This window comes from Cryptomeria japonica, chromosome 7 (genome assembly GCF_030272615.1).
Source record: "Cryptomeria japonica chromosome 7, Sugi_1.0, whole genome shotgun sequence".
NCBI classification, from domain to species: Eukaryota; Viridiplantae; Streptophyta; class Pinopsida; order Cupressales; family Cupressaceae; genus Cryptomeria; species Cryptomeria japonica.
This window is the reverse complement of record NC_081411.1, coordinates 171,268,240-171,287,447: the sequence shown is the minus strand read 5'-3', so window position 1 is coordinate 171,287,447 and position 19,208 is coordinate 171,268,240. Positions and strand designations below refer to the sequence as shown.

Here is a 19,208-nt window from a genome sequence, read left to right as displayed (position 1 = left end):
CCTAGATTTAGATAAGAGGACATGATTATCTTTGAGAGAGTTCTTGAGTTATCCTCTTACCTCAATTTGAGATTCCTCTTCGATGCAATCAGATTGAAGATGCTCAAAGTTGGGACGATCGGCTCTTCCACCAATGCTACAAATGAATGGTTCCCATTCATCTTGTAGACCATTTAATGCAATCATAACAAGGTCTTTATCTGAGATTTGGCAATCAAGAGTGCTTAGCTTGTCCTTTAGTTCATTGATCTTCATGAAGTAGGCTATGATTGAGTCTTCTTCTTTCATTTTCATGTGTAGAAGTTGTTGTCTTAGGGCAAGAGCCTTGCTGAGATTGTTGACTTCATAGATCCCTTCCAAGTGTTTGATCATTTCTTTGGTAGATGTAAACTTTGATATGACAGTCACAAGATGATTCTTGATGGACTCAATTATGATCCTTCTAGCCTTGAGGGAATCTTTCTTAAACAGTTTAAGCTCTTTAGCATCTTCTGGAGGAGACGACCTTTCTTCTTCTACAAATTTCAGTAGGTCATTTTCTTCAAGGATCAATAGAATATGAACTTTCCAAGCAGCAAAATCAATGGCTCCCTCAAGCCTATCTTCAGCCTTCAAACCTGACATCTTTAATTTGAACACAAACAACAGCTATATGCAACAATCGATTTGCTAAAATCAGAAATTAGTGACACCTAGAGCTCTGATACCATGTTATTTTAAACCCTAGGTATGTTAACCAGATTTATCTAATTGATTATTCCCTAGGTTGTATTCCAATTTGCAGTATTTTAGTAAACCAACATAGATTAAATTGTGCTCTAGATTGTAATCAGATTTGTAGTATTTTAGGAAACCAACATAGATTAAATTGTGCCCTAGATTATAATCAGATTTGCAGTATTTAGTAAGTCAGCATAAATCAGAAATAGAATAGAAGACAAACAAGCATACCTTGGGAAAACCTCCAAGGAGGAAAAACCCAGCATGAAAGACCCACAGGTCAGATTATATATTCTCCTCTAAATATAAGTACAATACTTAGCTCAAATTTGATCTTCACATATCAAATATGTCCTTCTATGCTTCAATGACTTGTATCAAGATCTACTATGTCCCCTTGGACAATTTCGCACCAAGTTGAATAAGTTTGCACTCTTCCTTAAGTTCGCACATCAGAGCTAAATCGCCTTTTCATATAATTGAACTTGATTGTAATTGATTTGCAAATTGTCATTTACTTATATGCATCTTTATCCTTTGTAAGTCGGCCTCCTTGTTATTTTTGGTGCTAATGTTATTTTGGAGTGTATTTAGCATGGCATGGTGAATTAAGATAGGGCCATGTTATTTTAGGGTAGGACCCAGTCCTAAAGGGGGTTCAGATGTTGCCTTAAGGCAATCCGAACCCCTATATCCCTAGTTACAATCAACATTCATGACTTAGCATTTTTGGAGCGAATTTCCAACTTCATGAGTTCATCTTTTGGAGCGAATTTCATGCTTCATGAGTTTGGTTTTTGGAGCGAAATTCAAGTTTGAGATATTTGGAGTGAATTTCATGTTTGGAAGAGACAAGCAAGCTTAGCAAGGAAGGCAATAGAAATAAGACTTCATGTGCACACCTCTTAGAGAAAATTTACAACTTCATGAGTTACCACCTTGGAGAAAATTTTACAACTTCATGACTTGCCTTCTTGGAGCGAATTTCATCAATGAGCATACATGAGCGAGCCTACATGAGTGAATTTGAAAGAGAGATGAAGGATGTTTGATAGCAATCGCCTTGAATGGATTCAATGCCAAGCGAATTTCATGACTTCATGTTTTAGAGCGACTTCATGAGTTGAGCACTTAAAGTGAAATTCCTACTTCATGAGCTGAGCAATTGGAGTGAATTTCCTACTTCATGAATCCAAGGTTAAGAGTGAACTTCATGACTTTGCATTTTGGAGCGAATTTCATACTTCATGAATTGGGTTTTTCAAGTGAATTTCATGACCTCACAATTTGGAGTGAATTTAACATTCAGAACAACTTCAAGAGTTAAGGAATTGGAGCAAACTTCATGATTTAAGGATTTGAAGCGAATTTCTACAAAGGCAAACTTCATGACTTCAAGGTTGGGAGTGAACCTCATGAATCAAGAAAGAGGAGTGAATTTCATGCAAATTTGAACTTCACGAGCCAAGGTAGAAAAGCGAACTTCATGAGCTGGTGATTGGGAGCGAATTCCACATAAAATGCACTTCATGAGTTGACAATGGAGCGAAATTAACTAATGCATAACTTAAGCACCCAAAACAAATTTGAAATAAAGAGAGATAGGTCGGCCAAAGGTAATTTGTTATTTTTTTTTAATTTGACAAAGTTAGCCTTCATGGGAAAGGTCAGAACTTCTCACCTTGATCACCTATAAAGGTAAGATAAAAATAATCACTTTAACATCAAATCAAACAATTCATTCCTTCTCCCTTGAGCGAATTTCATCAGCAGACAATCTGTAGCTAACTTCATCAGCGATTAGCAAATTTTAGGTAAGACTCAGTAAGAAAGGGCAAATTCAATCATTGTCAACAGCAAAAGAGTAGCAATAGCATCTTTCAAGGGAAAATTAGAGGGTGGATTTCATCCTTCAGCAACAGAAGATCAAGAAGACAGCGAACCCGTCAGCATTAGCAGTTGCTTCATTAACTAGATTTTGAGGTTAAAGTCCTAAGATCAGAAGTAAGTGCATTATTTACGCTGATGTAAAACCAGAAGCAGTTCTAATTTGAGATTGATAGTCATTGTTGAAGTAAATTAGACTTTTCTTAGTGCATATAATGGATAAATCAGTCTTATTTAGTAATCAATTTCACATTTAAAGTGCAAAACTCATTTTGTAGTTAAGTGAATAGGCTTTGCCATTATTCTAACTTCCACATCTCTCATAGGTGAAGGATGGCAGCTTCCAAACTAAACAAGACTCTCTCCCACCAAGCACTCATCAAGGAAGATATGAAGGGGAATGCATTCGAAAGCAGGATCATGTCGAATTGGAGCAAAGTCGGAGATACTAATCTTGGTAAGTTTGACACCAAGAAGTTTTGCCACCCATCAGACATCAACGAACCTACAACTACAGCCAAGAAGATGATTGAAAGTGGAATCATAAACACGGTTGGCTTTCCTCCCACGGTGCCATGCCACGAGCTCATTGTAGAATGGGTTCAACAATATGACTCAGCCTCAAGGAGAATTGTGGCAAAGGATGGGATAGTTCTAGCATACCTCTAGGAGACAGCAATCAGTGAGACATTCCATCTACCCGAGCCCAAAGACATGACCTACATAAGATTGGAAGGAGCTAAATCAGCCTATGATGATGATCCAGATGCTTGTGCAAAGATCATTGACAAATTTTGGTTGAAGAAGAGAAAAGGTAGAAGAAGCAGATGACCCAATAAACTGAATAGGATAGAATTCAATGATGAATACAGAGACTTCATCACCTTACTCCATCGATTGGTTGGTGCACCTGAGGCTTCATACTTTGAGGAGTAGATGCTCTACTTCATCGAGACTATCACCCATGACAAGAAGGCGATCAATTGGGCAAGACTCATTAGCAACAACATTGATAAACAGTTAAGGAGGCTAATGCGCACCAGAACATTCTATATGAGCTCCTATGTCATGTACTCCATTGCGAGAAATTTTGAGTATCTGGGGCTCATGTACACAAGCGTAGGTGGAAGGAGAGCTAGAGAGATCAAAGTGTATGATTGTTATCCAAAGCTTAAACATCCACCAAAACAACACTACAGGAGGGTGAGTGATGCATTCACTATGAATATCACAAGGCAGCTTTGAGGTGGATCACAACAGAAACTTCTCCAAAAGTGCAAGCATTGGTAGAACAACATGGTGCATCGTTCATTCAGTTACCAAAGTTCACCTACATCAGAGTTCAAAGATCTCTTGTTCGTCCCTACATGTTGTTGTGATACCCAATGAATAGAGTGGTGCTACTCGAGGTGGTGAGACAGTTATTGGCATACATCAAGGCATACAGGCATAAGCATGGAGCCAATGTTTCTTTCCCGATCACACTTGGAGATTCCATCAAATCATGCCCATCCATTCATGCAGCAGAAGATGCTGAACAAGAACTAGCACTACATTCATTCAAGCTATTCACAACTAGAGATTGCTTTGATCCATTTGGCAATGTGAAGGAAGTTTTGGGAAGAAAGAATAGACATTGATGGCATCTTGAGGATTATTGGATCAACGTTTAGAATGATGTGGAGGTGAAAAAGAAGATGTATTCCAGGCTATCCCTCGATTTCATCAGGGTAGGCAAGTTGTTTCATGTAGCCAATCAAGTTCAAGATAGCGGCAAATACCTTCAAGTAGCTTACACCAATGAAGATAAAGAGGTCAAATTCAAATGGACAGATATGGAGATTGATGACTTAAAGGAGTTAATGAAGCCAGTCTTAGAAATACACTCGCATATGGATAGATGTACAACATCAAAAGTTGAAAGAACAAAATATAACACCAACATTCCACTTTGAAGAAAGAGTAGATAATAAAGATGAAGCTAGTGCAAGTGGGAGCGCACCTCAACCATCTCATTCAAGAGGATCAAAGAGAAAGGAAGATCATGGTGAAAAGGAACCCGCAAGGAAGAAGCATAAATCAAGTATGAGTCATCCTTCCTCCAAACAAGAAGAATTAAGGATGGAAAAGGAGTTGAGTCAAGGAGCCAATGAATCAGCAAAATCTACAGTCCACAATGATAAAGCCAAAGTGAAAGCATCTCAAGAACAAGAAGATCTCACTCACCTCATTCAAGAGATCGAAGAAGGTGGAGAAGATAATGATGAAACTACTTCACCACCTAGAGATGAGTAGATGCACGAAGGAGCACAAATTCAAGAAGGAAGGTCCTCCACTCTTGAATGGCTAAAAGAAAGACAAGCTCAAGAGGTGATAATGGTTGAAGAAGAACAAACATATGATATAGCGAGTCTTCTAGGCCAAACTTGAGAAGTCACTGAGAAAAGGAAATCTGTGAAGATGTCAAAGGTGATTAGAGATGAATTGGGATCAAGAAAGTTGCAAATAGCCACTCCAAGAGTTGAGAAATATGAAGTAGAGATTATAGTGAATGAATATGATATGGAGACCATTGATTTGGGTCCACTCACCTCTGAGCAAGCTATAGGTGATGCAACTGATTAATTTTAGGCAGTCAATGACACGTTGAGAGCTAAAATAGAGAAGAATAGAAGATTGGAAAGGAAGATAAGTGCGTGGAGGAACTATGTCCAACAATTTCAGTAGCCATTGACACATCAAAGTCCGGCAACCACACCACCTCCCTTGCTTCCCATGGAATCAGTCGATCATATGGAGAAAATGATGAATTCAGCACAGTTGATGGATGCATGGATAGAAGATTCATATACTAGAGTAAGCAAGATCATGAAGGGCTTCATGCACGCACTTGATACAGTTATAAAGGTCCTCGGGAGAACTCATGTCCTCATAGAAGCCTTTGAAGCATATACTCATGCTAGAGATGTTATCATTCTAGTGCTTCAAGTAATAAGAAAAACACCAAGGGAAGTCTTATCAAGGGAGAAGATAAGAAGAGAAGGAACTACACCTAACCTTCTATGATGGAGTAGCCTACTTTGCACGAAGAAGATCATCTTTGAAGAGATTGGAAATGGATGTAGTCGAGTTCAGGATGATATGCATCGAATCCATGATAAAATAGTGGGAGTAGCACAAATTGTTTTGGAAAGAAAGATTGATCCAGGGACAGTTATAGAGGCTAAGGTGTTAGAAGAAAGAATAAGAGTTATCTTCCATGGGGCTGATGGTATGACAACCAAAGAGTAAATGAATGATATGCTTGAGTTCATAGTCTTGGCACGCAAAACTCAAGAACTCAAACCTGAATGGGAGGATGCCATCATCAAGGCTTTCGACGAAGTCATGCACATGGAGGAGCAGCTGAAATCTCTACCTGAGATCCCGATGACTGAGATAGAAGACATGGTGACTAGATTAATCAAATATGCTAGAAAGGAATGTGAGAAAGGGAACTAGATTCTAGAAGATAGTTTGTTATGATCCCATTTGGCATTTCGCGTTCCTATTGGAGGATGCTTCCTTGGTTTCCATGCTGACACATGCTATTTTCTCATTAGTTGATTCATGATGATGATTATCTAGATAGGGTTTTCATTTGTATCAAACCCTAATTAGGGTTTAGGTGGCAAGATCTTGGCCCTTGATCTTCATTCGATCTCAACCCTTCATTGTATTTGGAAGTCTTATATAAACTCAACTCATTTCATTTGTAATGGTTAATAAGAATAATAGGAGAATAGAAGAGAGAGTCGAATAATAGTGCTAGAATAGTGGCAAGAGAAAGACTTGAAGAATTGTTGTTGTTTGGCTATTGGATCAATAAAGCATTGAAGTTATGGTGTTTTTCTGCTCAATCCTTGAAGCCTATTGCATGGTTCTTTTATCTTCTCAAGTCAATCTTTAATGTTAGTTTTAGTGTTTAGATTGAATGATGGCATGTTGCACTTGATGTATTGTGAAACTCATTATCCATACCACTAGCCTCTTGCTGATTGTCAGTGAGCCTTGTGTGCTCAACTAGAACCTTTGAGATTGCTTAAGTTCGATTATTTCTTAATCATTGATATGCATTAAACTAATGGTGTCTATGATTAGTAGTGATTTGAAAATCTCCAAACATCCTTAGAAGATTGCACTAGTTCTAGTGGAGTTGTTCGTGTATACAACTAGTTGAGTTTCACTTATGTCGTTCTTCATCCATTCATTCTTAGGATAGCTTAGAACTCCTCTAAACCCTTATCTTTTGTCATTTTTTGGCAAGTCATTCCGTAGTATTAGGAAAGAACTTCACCACATATCATTCACTAATTACTTCATGAAATCTTTCGAACCATAAATGCCCCTAGATGAAACAACAATCACAACGACCAACAAAGCTTATCCACCTGCAGTGAGCCTACATACATGAACCTTGGAGCCTTTTCAAGTGATCCTTAAGCTAATCTTCAGCATTTGAGAGATTTTATTCAAGAGAGGATAAGATAATTTTAGTTATTTTATTCTGTGTTCGCATGTGCCTAAAAAACACATCAACAGTTTGTTTTTAAGAAAGTACACCCACATTCTTCTAGTAAAATCATCGACAAATAATAGAAAATACTTGGATCCAATGACTAAGGGAGTGTTCATCAGTCCACAAACATCTACATGAACCGATTGCAATACTTTGGAGGCTCGCCAAAAATCACCATCTAAAAATGGAGCTCGATGCTTCTTTCTAGCCTGACAAGCTCTGCAAACTCCATGATTCTAAGTCTGAATCTTAGGTAAGCCAACAACTAGCCTGAACTAGCTAAAAGAGATAGTGCACATTTAGGTACCCATACCACTAATGCCAAAGATTGCTGATGAAAGTACTTTTGGCTACCATGGCGTGCTCCTGAGAATTGCTAGTGTCAACAAGTCTATAAAGACCATGATCCTCAAGACCCACAACAATTGTACTGCGAGTCTCCCTGTCAACAATATTACACTTGTGCCAACTGAAGACAATATCCAGCTTGGGAGAATCCCGAATAATCTAACTGACTGACAGTAAATTTAGATCCATGCCAAGTGCAAAATAAACATTGAGAAATATTTAATTTCTTTCACTAGATTGAATTTGCACATAGCCCTTTCCGACAACAGTATACTCTTTGCCTCCTCCAAAGATGACAAAATCTCTAAAAGACGTGTACTCAATGAACCAATCTCAACAATGAGTGAAGTGTCGAGAAGCACCTGAGTCAATATACCAGGCAGATGATTTGACGTTGTCTGTTGCTCGTGTGGCCATAAAGGCATATAAAGAAGACTCCTTTTGCTCAATGTGCTCTACAACATTAGCCTTTTACTAAGACCCTCCCTACTTCAATTGTTCAAAAGCCAAGCTTTTCCAACAATCTTTTATGTGACCATACTTGTGGCAATAATTGCATTGAACATTCTTCTTCTTGGAGGTGTCTGCGGGATTGACCTTGACTATTTTGTTGAAAGGACTAACTTTTGTCTGTCCTTATTTTGCTGTGAAAGCTTGTTCAAAAGAGGATGTACTGGTGTTGTTCCCAAACTACTACTTCCATCTATCCTGTTGCAGAAGCTTGTTGCAAAGGTCAAGAAACTTGATATCAACACTAGTGGATGTGATATTGTGCATCTCAATGAAATGCTCATAGGACTGAGTTAAACTTTTCAAAGCTATCACCACCATATCTTCTTCCTCCATTTTTCAACTGACAGCCTCCAAATGGTCTCGAATATCTTTGATTTTTTGTTAAATGCTTCCTAGAGAGACATCTTCTCATAGATCATGATCGAAAAGAGCATGTTCTTGAGAAAGAACACTCTACTATTGTCTAAGGTTTCATGGAGATCCTTTAAGTGGTTCCAGATCTATGTAGTTGTCTTCTTGGAAGGGACTTGTGGCAGCTGATCGTCAGTGATGGACAATTTGAGGAGCATGATAGCTTCACAGTTGCACCCATCATATTTGTCCTCATCTTTACTAACGGCAGTAAGAAAAGGTGTAGTACCCAACATGAATTCGTCCAAAACCCTATACACAAAGATTGTGAGCATCCATTGTTTCCAAGTGTTGTAGTTGCGGTCGTTGAACTTCTAATTGCTTTCTAGCATAATGTTGGTCAAAAACCCCATCATGAATATTGAGGTCAAAGTAAGTCGTCCTTGTGTGGGCACAAGAAACGAGGCAAAAGCTTTTGATTTAAAATCAAATCAAAGAAACTGTTAGCACAAATCCCAAGGCATTGAAAAATGTTGACAAAACACTGATCCCAAGATGATCATTAAACAGCAGTAGCAACAAGGGATTTTGCTGATCAAAAATCAATCAACAATGATTACAAAAAACCCAAGGCATGGATCCCAATGCACAAATTTCAAGATTTGATTGTAGGAAAAAACACAAATTTTGTTGAAAACCCAAAAATAAATCTGCAAACCCTAGGTCAAGAAAATTATCACCAAACCCCATGTGAGCTAGAACCTGAAAAAATTTCTGCAAACACCAATCACTCGAGCTGGAACCCTCGATTTTTAGGAAATTTTAAAAAACCCTGGCTGTCACAAACCAATAGAGAAAAACCTTCAAAAAACTGTGCTCTAGCTGCAGCCAGATCATGAACAACAACCGTCGATAAAAAATCCGAGTAGAAATTTCAATTACGATCCACAATGGAAAGCCCAGAGACGAAGAACTCCCCAGCGAAAAATAACTAAGAAAACCCTCGAACAGAAAACGTCGTGTGCAGAAAACGCGACCTCAAAATCGTGCATGTCGCCGACAAAGAAACCTCAAAATCGTGCAGGTCGCCAAAAAAGAAGTCGCATGGGTCTGTAAACACATCCCGTCACAGTATAGATGAAGGTAAGCTGTGCAACATAAACCAAAAAAATCGCATCGAGAAGAACAAAATCTGCAGAGACGTCGCCAAGGGCCAGAAAATTGCGATTTTCTTCGCGCTGAAAACGCACCCATCAATAAACAAAATATGCGAAAAAACAAGCAAAACATTGGCGTCAGGATTGCAGAAAACACTAACTCATGATTTCTCGTTGGACAAAAACCCTCATGAAAAACGTGATATTCAAAATCGCGCGCCACGAACCAATAAAAGCTTCAAATTATAGCTATAAAAAAAACCACGAAATTCTTCAAAAATTTCAAACCCATTCTTAATTTCGCCGAGAGGCGATCTACAATGGGATCGAAGTTGTCCGTAAACATAAAATGTCTTTAAAAAAAATTTGACGCCTGTTTAGATGAGCTGAGTTGGCAGGTAGTGAAGAAAAGTCGTTGTCCCCATGAACTTAAAAACAATAAAAAATTCGTCGTCAGTCTCCCAGAATAGAAAATGCAATGATGCATGGCTGGAATCTGTCAGAGTGGTCTTTGCAGTAACAGAAGGAGATTGAGGGCCATAAATACACCACTTCGGGTTTTTTTAAAATATATTGAAGAGAAGGTTGTTGTTGGGCGATTCAGATTTGCAGCAGATATCAGTTTTATCGTGAGAAGTTGAGGGTTTGTAAGGACATATGAGAGTCTGGACCGGGCTTGAGTGCTGGGTGAGAGTTGCAGAGATGAATGTTAATCTCTTTATTTTCTATATCGTCTTTGCAATAATAATTTTTTTTTATCTTTTGGTAAATGTATTTCTTTGCAGGTGAAATTTAAAAAGAGGTTGTCAAGGAAAGGAGCTAAATCCTTTCCATGCTCAGCACATGGATGAATCAGTGAACTTAGGTACTCATAATACATTATTTTCTCTCGACTGTGCAGCCATGCCAGGATACGTATTTCACAATGATTAAGTAGACAACTTGTGATTTCCATATTATTCTTATTAATTTAGTCTTCCTGTATGATGCCTCTCCCAGCTAGAATATCGCCATGGAGAGTGGACGGGGATGAATTTAGTAACATTTCATTTTATTATTATTATTATTTTTTTGTTTATACGACCCATGCATTAGATGACTCTATCCATAAACCGATAGCCCTTAGTCGATGGGTATTGATCCTATAATTATATTGATTGTAAATTGTTACTACGGTGAAATCCAAAAAATTGGTAATTGCTCATATGTTGATCTACGCTAGATATATGATCTATGCTAGATATTGAGAAAGGGATGACGAGGTAATTTTATGAATGATAATTCGTATATTTTTATCAAAGTGACTGGGATGAGTAAAATCCTCCTAATAATTTCCAGTGTATACATTCTCTATTCCTGTGGTTGTGAGGAGAGAATAGGTTGAAGAGCAAGCTTCAATACCTTAGTATGGGACCATGTGCAACAGAGTCAAAGTGACTGGGATGAGTAAAATCCTGCTAATAATTTCCAGTGTATACATTCTCTATTCCTGTGGTTGTGAGGAGAGAATAGGTTGAAGAGCAAGCTTCAATACCTTAGTATGGGACCATGTGCAACAGAGTCACGTGTTATTTTCTTCACCTTTAAACGATAATTAGCCTATATGTTAGAGGGATAATATGTACCAAGTTTATATAGTGAATTATTTTTTTATTATTTCTTTAAAGTTTGTGTATATATTTTTTTTCATCTGAAAAGTTATACAAACAAATTAGTTTAAGTTTCATTCAGTTTTATTATTTTATTATTTTATGTAATGTTCTTTAGTGTGATGCAAGTTTCACTGTGAAAGTATTGAAAGAGATTTTCTGTGTAATTTGTTTTTTAGTCTATTCCCAATTACATTTTAATACAATCTAAATAGAATATTTTTCTTTTTTTGACCAATTTGTACAGACTTTGAAATAACAATGCAATACAATCATAGTAAACCATGAGAAGAAGTTTAATGCATAATTTTATTCAGTTCATTTATTTCTTTAATGCCAAAGATAAAAGATAATAGTGCTCAAATTTCCCTAGATGAATGAAAACATAAAAAGTAAAGATTATTTCCTTTCACATAGGAAAAAACAAAATGATGTTAAAAATAGAATGAATGGTTGGAGGATGTTTAAGAGGAAAAATTATTATAGAGTTGATTATGTATGAGGAAGAAAACCATAGAAGTTTAGGAAAAGATACTAAATTATAAATATCTCATGCCTTTATGTGAAAATGGAAGAATTGTTTTTTCAATATAATATGTTCATGTCTAAGAAATATGAGAGAATTTAAGAATTATGAAATATTGTTTTAGATTTGACAATAAGATATTAGGAAAAAAAAAAATGAGAGAATCTAGATAGAATATTTTAAAATAGATTAAAATTAAATAAATACATATAATTTTAGAAATAAAATGTAAAACAAAGATAATCAAAATGATTAAAAAATTTAATAAAATGGTATAATTTAATTTAATTTACATTTGTATTAGGATTTATTGAAAGACAATATATTTTTAATTTTTTTAAATGAAAGGGTCAAATATAAGATTGTATGGAAGTTGCATCCAAAGTCCATGAAAATCCACTTAATTTAATTTAAAATAAAAAAATTAATAGATTTTCTCTAGCAAAATATCCAAAATACATAAATTGTAATGATCAAGTATTAATTGGTGAGTGTTAAAGTGTAACTACCAAGAATTGGGATAGAAATAATTTTGAATGCATGCCATTTTACTTATTTAGAATAAATAGTTGTAAAGTAAAATAAAATTGCTATTTAGAGTGCATTTGAGCGGCAAAGGTAATTGTTTTCTTGCAAGATACCAACATATTACTTCAAAATCAAAATTTTGTATAAATATTTCATAATTTCCATTAAATAGCATGAAATTGTATTATTTGCATATGCAAATTTTAAAATTTAATGTGACTTATTATAATTTTTATTGCAAATTTTGCATGCATTTTTGTCCTTGTGATTTGAAATGCTAAAATTTGAATACACTCTTAATAACAGGATAGTGAAGTGCTTAGCAAGTTAGCTTAATATATATGCAAATCTCAAACCTTAGTTTGATTTGGTGCAACTCCAAAAGTTTTAATTCATTAAATAGAGAGACCAAGATGAAATACTCTATTGCACAAAATTGAAAACAAAAATTATAAATTGCATCTAATTTTTTTCATTTAGATAAATGCTTTATTAAATAGGATGAACATAATTTAGTGTTGTGAAATTTTGCATCCATTTTAGTATAAGGACATACTAGACTACAAATAAGAGCTATTTGTGCTAGAAAAAACAATTTAACTTGAACATTTAAAATATTATCAAATTGTAATGTCATTTTCTTGGAAAAAGTAAATGTCATCTAGAAACTGGAATATGAGACACAAAAGCATTATTTATATGCTTTGCCTTTGGTGGCAATAGTCGTTGTTTTATGGAAGATACTTTGCATATGAGATTATGAGTGGTGGTCTTTTAATTGAATTTATTGCCAAAATAATGGTGGAAACAACCATTGTTTTATGGTAGATATATTAGTATTTGCAAGTATGCAATGTATTTTATGCAGTATGGTAAGTTTGAGACTTTTTTTTATCTATATATCACTATAATCTATAGTTGAGTAGGGATTTTGTATTTTGCTACTTAACAATTCTTTTTTGAATTTGAAATGGTGTAAAGTTGAAAGTTATAGTTGAGCATGGATATTAAATATATATATTTTTTTCTATTGAACAAGCTTGGTTTCAAGCAACAAGTCTTGGTTTTTTTATATTGTAGTATCTTTTTAGCTTTTTTATTTTTAGGGTTTACAAATTTTTTTTTATAATTTAATATTTTATTATATATTAAATTTATAAATTTCATATCACATTTCTTTATGATTTTTTTTTTTTTAAAATTAATCTTTTTTTTCGTAATTATTGTGGGAGTTATTTACATCTTCTTGCACAATTAAGGACATATTTATAGTGAATATTTTGATTGTTGCAAGTATTTTCTTGCATAGCTCTCATTTGTCATATAGAAAGTAGGGTGATTTATTCATATTTATGAATGTTAAATATTTTGAAATTTGATATATCTCGGTAAATTTTATATAGATTTTTTAAAATATAGGTATACTAGTTAATAAATTGCAATTAACATTGATGGTTGCTATTTTTTGGGCATGTAATCCATACATAAAGCAACTCGTACGTAGATGAAGTTCGTTTATTTTCAAACTTTGAGTGCACTCTTCATTGCAGAATTAACTCCCACTGATTTGCATGACTACCATTTATTTGTTTACTCTGAAAAGTTGGGTAGGAGTTCATTAACTCCACAAATTGTTGGGCAAAGTAGTGAAATTAATAAAAAAAAATTCCAGAGTAATTTTAAAAATGGATGATTTCAAATATTTGATAAAATTATACTAGTAAATTTGTTTAATAGTTAAATTATTAATGATATATAATATATACAATCCATTTCTTATACGCAACCTATAAAAATTCCGTTTCTGTCACGTTGGGGGTTAGTTTCTTGTTTCTGGTAACGGAGAATTATATCCATGAGTGACCATGTCCTTTAGCTGTTTTTAAAATTATTTATTTCACCTAAAACAAAACAAATTGCAACAGATTAACAGCAATGGAGCTGCCAGAGAACAAACTAAAGATCTCATGGACCCAGAGGCATTTGCAGGGCACAATCATTACCAGTACTGCGACAGGTATTCTGATGTATTTAAATTAATATAAATAAATTATACTAAAAATTCTCCTTTATAGGTTTCAATCCAAATTATTGACAATGACAACAAAACGAAAATTATTGAAAACAAATAGGGAAGAAGCTGCATGTACCTCATTGGAAATTAGTTCCACAATTGTTGACACCTGGTCTTCAAAAGTGAGAGTCTCTGATGCCGAAGGGAGCTCACCTAATTTCTCGCCGATGGGACTTTTGTCCCTCTGAAAATAAATATACGAAGAGTGTTAATTAGTAAGGAAATAGTAAAAACTCAAATGAAATCAACAAAGGGTACGGTTTTTACCGGCTGAGTGGCGTAAAGCGCAAGAAGAGCGTCTATTTGAGTGATTAATCGGCCAAGATCGAACTCTGGATAATATGCTTTTCTCATTAGAATTTCATCAATGATTTCCGTAGGCGTGAGAGGGGACGCGGATGGAGAAGCTGCGGAAGACATGCTGAGGCAATGAAGAAGTTGCAGGAGATTGCCAAGATGAATCTGCCCTGCAAAACCCTTGAAAACACACTAGCATGCTCGGCGCAAATTCGAGGAAAGCACGTCAAAAGTTACAATCGACGAAAGCGCGTGGGAGGGAATTTATTGGAGAGAGACTGCGTTTTCGGTACCCTATTTTTAGGATTTCCTACTATTGATTTTAACTAGTTTATATATCTATATAAAGCTAAAGATATATCAGCTAGTTACATTTTTTTATGATTATTTTGTTTGATATATGTGAAATAATTTTAAAAATTTAATAAAAATAATTGATATATAAATTTATAAAAATGTACATAAATATATACAAATTTAACTCCTTCTTGCTTTTTTAATCGATTTTACTATTTTTATCTTTATAAAGGACATGCAATTTTTTACGCCGAGAGGCGTAACCTACAATGGCATCATATAGGGGGTCATCAAACTTGTCCGTGTAAGAAAAAAGAAATGATCCATATTCCTATCAGTTACAAATACGAAATTAACACATTGAAGTTCAAGAGACATTGATGTTTGCATACCATTGCTGTTTAAAACTCTTCACTGCTTATTCTACCCTCACCATTTCCGCACAAATAATTATGCTTGAAGTTCAAGAGTCATTATGTGAAGACATGCGTTTATTTTATTTGTATAACGTTTTTAAAAGCATAACATTTTTAAAAGCATATAACTATTTTTAAAAGCATAACGTTTTTAAAAACATAACAGTTTCAAACGCATGACTTTATAGGCGATTCCTCTTTGGTTTGTGAAGAGATCCTGAGCTGGTTCGTGAAGAGATCCTGAGCTGGTGAGAAGAATTTCTAGTTTGCAGCGACAGCCCCCTGAAAACCACCGAAAGGGATTTCCCTTTGTAGCAGGTTCTATCACATTTGATCATACAGTTCTGGGTTTTCTGGGTTTCATAGGTAAGTCCTGCAACATATAGTATTTATTTTTGATCATTTTTGTCTTCCAGTAACTTTTCTTTTTTGATCTTTAGTTCTAGTAACTAGCTGTCATATTCCTCGTGTATCTTTTTCTAAAGTGATTATGGATTTATATTTATTGTCGCCTGCTATTCCTTTAAGTGGGCATTTATATTTATTGTCGCCTGCTATTCATATGGAAAATAATATATCAACAATATGACACCGCCCAGCTATTGCCACCTCTCTCCTATATTGTCTTTAAAAATGAAATCAAGTTCAAGGGCAAACAGATCCATGTTAAGAATCAAAAAAGATAATAACTAATTCTGAAATCATGGACGCAATGAGATTGCCTGGAAAAATAGAGAAAAATTAGGAGTTCGATCAATTTTTTGGATGCATTTGAAATAGACAAAAGATAATTGTGTATCGTGTTTAATCAAGCAAATAGGAAAAGGACAATATCCGACCATAGATTCCGTACCATAAGACAATTTTATACTAGGTTGATCGTGGAAATGGGTACAATTAAAATGGACAATATCGAAGAATACATTGCACAATCTGACATAGTTGCAAAGTTCACATGGGAATCAAATATGTCATATAATTAGAAATTTCTTAAGCCATAGTGCCCACTTAAAGGAAGAAATCAAGTTTTAGAATGGCCTAGCAAAACATTTTCTGTATGGCCCACTTAAAGGAAGGAATCAAGTTTTTGAAAGTCCTGTGCCTCTGGAGCTGAATGTTTAATAAGGTCCCACGCCCTTCACCTCCTGTTTCTAGCTCACTCTTTTTCCTTGTGCCTTTTCTTTCCTTTGGGTCAGGAAGGTCCAAAATGCAACGAATTCATCCCTACGCCTGCACGCTATCCATATGTTAGAGATAGATTAGCCGCCTGTTAATGGTGCACGTCAGAGATCTTTGTCCAAGTTAAGACCAGAGATATAGAGTGGGGGTCGATGCTCTAGGTGGGACTAGGAAGAGCTTCGCTAAACATGCATACTAAATAGCTAGACATGCTTGCCTCCTGATGTCGGCGCATAACCTCCTCATGCGATGAAGCGAGCGAGATGAACTTTATTTTCTTTATAAAGGTCGAGTACATCAATAACCTCATGCCGAGCTAGAGAAATGCAAAACTTACTTATTCATTGACTACTTACTAAAGAGTGTGCCCATAATAGAAATAGTTGCTCTGGATCATTGACTTAGTTTAGTAACTTATTGACTTGATAGTCCGTGCAGATATCAATTCAATGGCGGATTACACCCTGATTCTTGACTTGATAGGTAGTGACGCAGGTATGGGTTCACTTGATAGGATTCACTCATGTATAACTATTACCGCTAATAACTTTATCCTCATCACACCTTAGACAAGGAATTATCACTACTTTATAATAATTTTACCACATAATACAACAAATTCTTCACATTTCCCCTTTTCTCAGTTAAGAAGTAGTGTAATTTTAGTTGAACTTTGGAAAAACAGTAATATTTGCACATATCTCTGGGCTTGGTAATGTAGACACAGTTGTGCTTCACCATCAACAAACCCCAACAATAAAGCCTCTACTGAGTTCTCCAATGGAGCCTGGAGATAGATAGTTGAATGTGTGTAGGTACAAAAATTCCATGCAATATGATCCACGAATAAATTAAGGTGACTGAAACGATGACAAGGACCAGTTTCGAGCATTTGGTTCCAGGAAACATCCCTATACCTTTGTATCGCTCGCGTGGATAAATTGTTCTCTTCAAATAGGCCTTCGTTAGAATGGCATGCAAATTAGGTAGAATTAAAAATTTACATAACCAATCATGAATTTCATGTTAAAAATAAATATCAAATTATATACTATAATATTTTTTTGCATTATTAAAAAATATCATATTTTACTCATATTTGTCTTTTAGATAAATACTTTTATATCTCTAATTTTTAATTAATTATTAAATACTTTTCCAATATTAAATAGTAAATCTTTAAAAAATTAGTATTAGAACCTTAATTAATAATATTTATTGATATTTATTTTAGTCAAAACTTTCATATATATTGGAATGTTGACATAACCTAACACAATAAAATAATATATTGTAGAATACTAATATTTCAATGTTGATATGAATGATTGTAAGTAGCAAGTGATAATGCATTATAGGAACTAAAATCTTCATTGAAATATTTATTTTTCAAAATTTTGTTAAAGATTATTTTTAGATTTCAGAGTATTTGTACTGTGATTCTCTATGCTCAATTGAGGAATGAGGAATTCCTATCTAGCTTGGTAAAAAATTAAATGACCAGTAACCTAGAATCGGAAATTATCTATAACAAATTAAATTTCCTAGCATTGAAATGTCATTATAGTAAAAAAATTATATAGTTTATCTGAAAGGCAATGCCGCCAGTTAGATGTTATTGCAATTTTGTAAAAAACATTATAAAAGTAGAATGTTTATTCCTTATCTGGAAGGCAATGCCGCCAGTTAGATGTTATTGCAATTTTGTAAAGAACTTATAAAAGTAGAATATTTATTCCTTATCTAGAAGGCAATGCCGTCAGTTAGATGTTATTGTAATTTTGTGAATGAATTTATAAAAGTAGAATGTATATTCCTTATTTGAAAGGCAATGTCATTAGATAGATGTTATTGTAATTTTGTGAATGAATTTATAAAAGTAGAATGTTTATTCCTTATCTGGAAGGCAATGCCGCCAGTTAGATGTTATTGCAATTTTGTAAAGAATTTATAAAAGTAGAATGTTTATTCCTTATCTGGAAGGCAATGCCGCCAGTTAGATGTTATTGCAATTTTGTAAAGAATTTATAAAAGTAGAATGTTTATTCCTTATCTGGAAGGCAATGCCGCCAGTTAGATGTTTTTGAATAATTCAATTAGTGTTATAATTAGTTCTATATTTAATTTTTATAGTTAGGATGAGGATTACTATCACAAATCAATTAGGGTTTTCAATAATTCAATTAGTGTTATAATTAGTTCTCTATTTAATTTACTGCTAATGATAAATTGTAATTATAATATTATATTATTTTTTTAAAAAGATAAATAAATTTGACAAAATTTATAAAAACATATAACATAGTTTTAACTTAAATAAAAAATGTAGATTGAAAAACAAATTAACAATTATGATTATAGTTGAATATTAACAAGATGGATAAACTTTGGTACAAGAACATATAGATTTTTTATTTCTATATGTTCCTGTCCAAATTTCATGCATTTTGTTAATATTTTATTTCTTTTCCAAAATAAATTTAAAACTAAACTAAATTTTATTTCGTTTAGTTAGATTACATTATTTACTTTTTGTCAAATGTAGCGCCGTCAAAGAATAATGATTTACTGACTTCACCATTTCAATTTAGGTATTAGTTGCATGATTTTTCTTAAAGTAAGTTTATAATAAAAATTATTATAAAGATAAATAAATAAAATCAACAAATTTCTCGAAAAACATAGAGTTATTAACTTAATGAAAAAAT

General features: G+C 34.2%; 1 protein-coding gene across 1 annotated transcript in view; it reads right to left on the bottom strand.

Moving 5' to 3' along the window:
- The window catches only part of LOC131856550 (uncharacterized), a 57,172-nt gene extending 42,441 nt beyond the window's left edge, over nucleotides 1–14,731 (bottom strand). The window contains exons 1-2 of the mRNA XM_059208378.1: nucleotides 14,579–14,731; nucleotides 14,388–14,495 (exon numbers count right to left, since the gene is read on the bottom strand). Coding sequence (XP_059064361.1) covers nucleotides 14,388–14,495; nucleotides 14,579–14,731 — 261 coding nt within the window. The remainder of the gene's footprint in view (nucleotides 1–14,387; nucleotides 14,496–14,578) is intronic.
- Nucleotides 14,732–19,208: the final 4,477 nt, after the last annotated feature.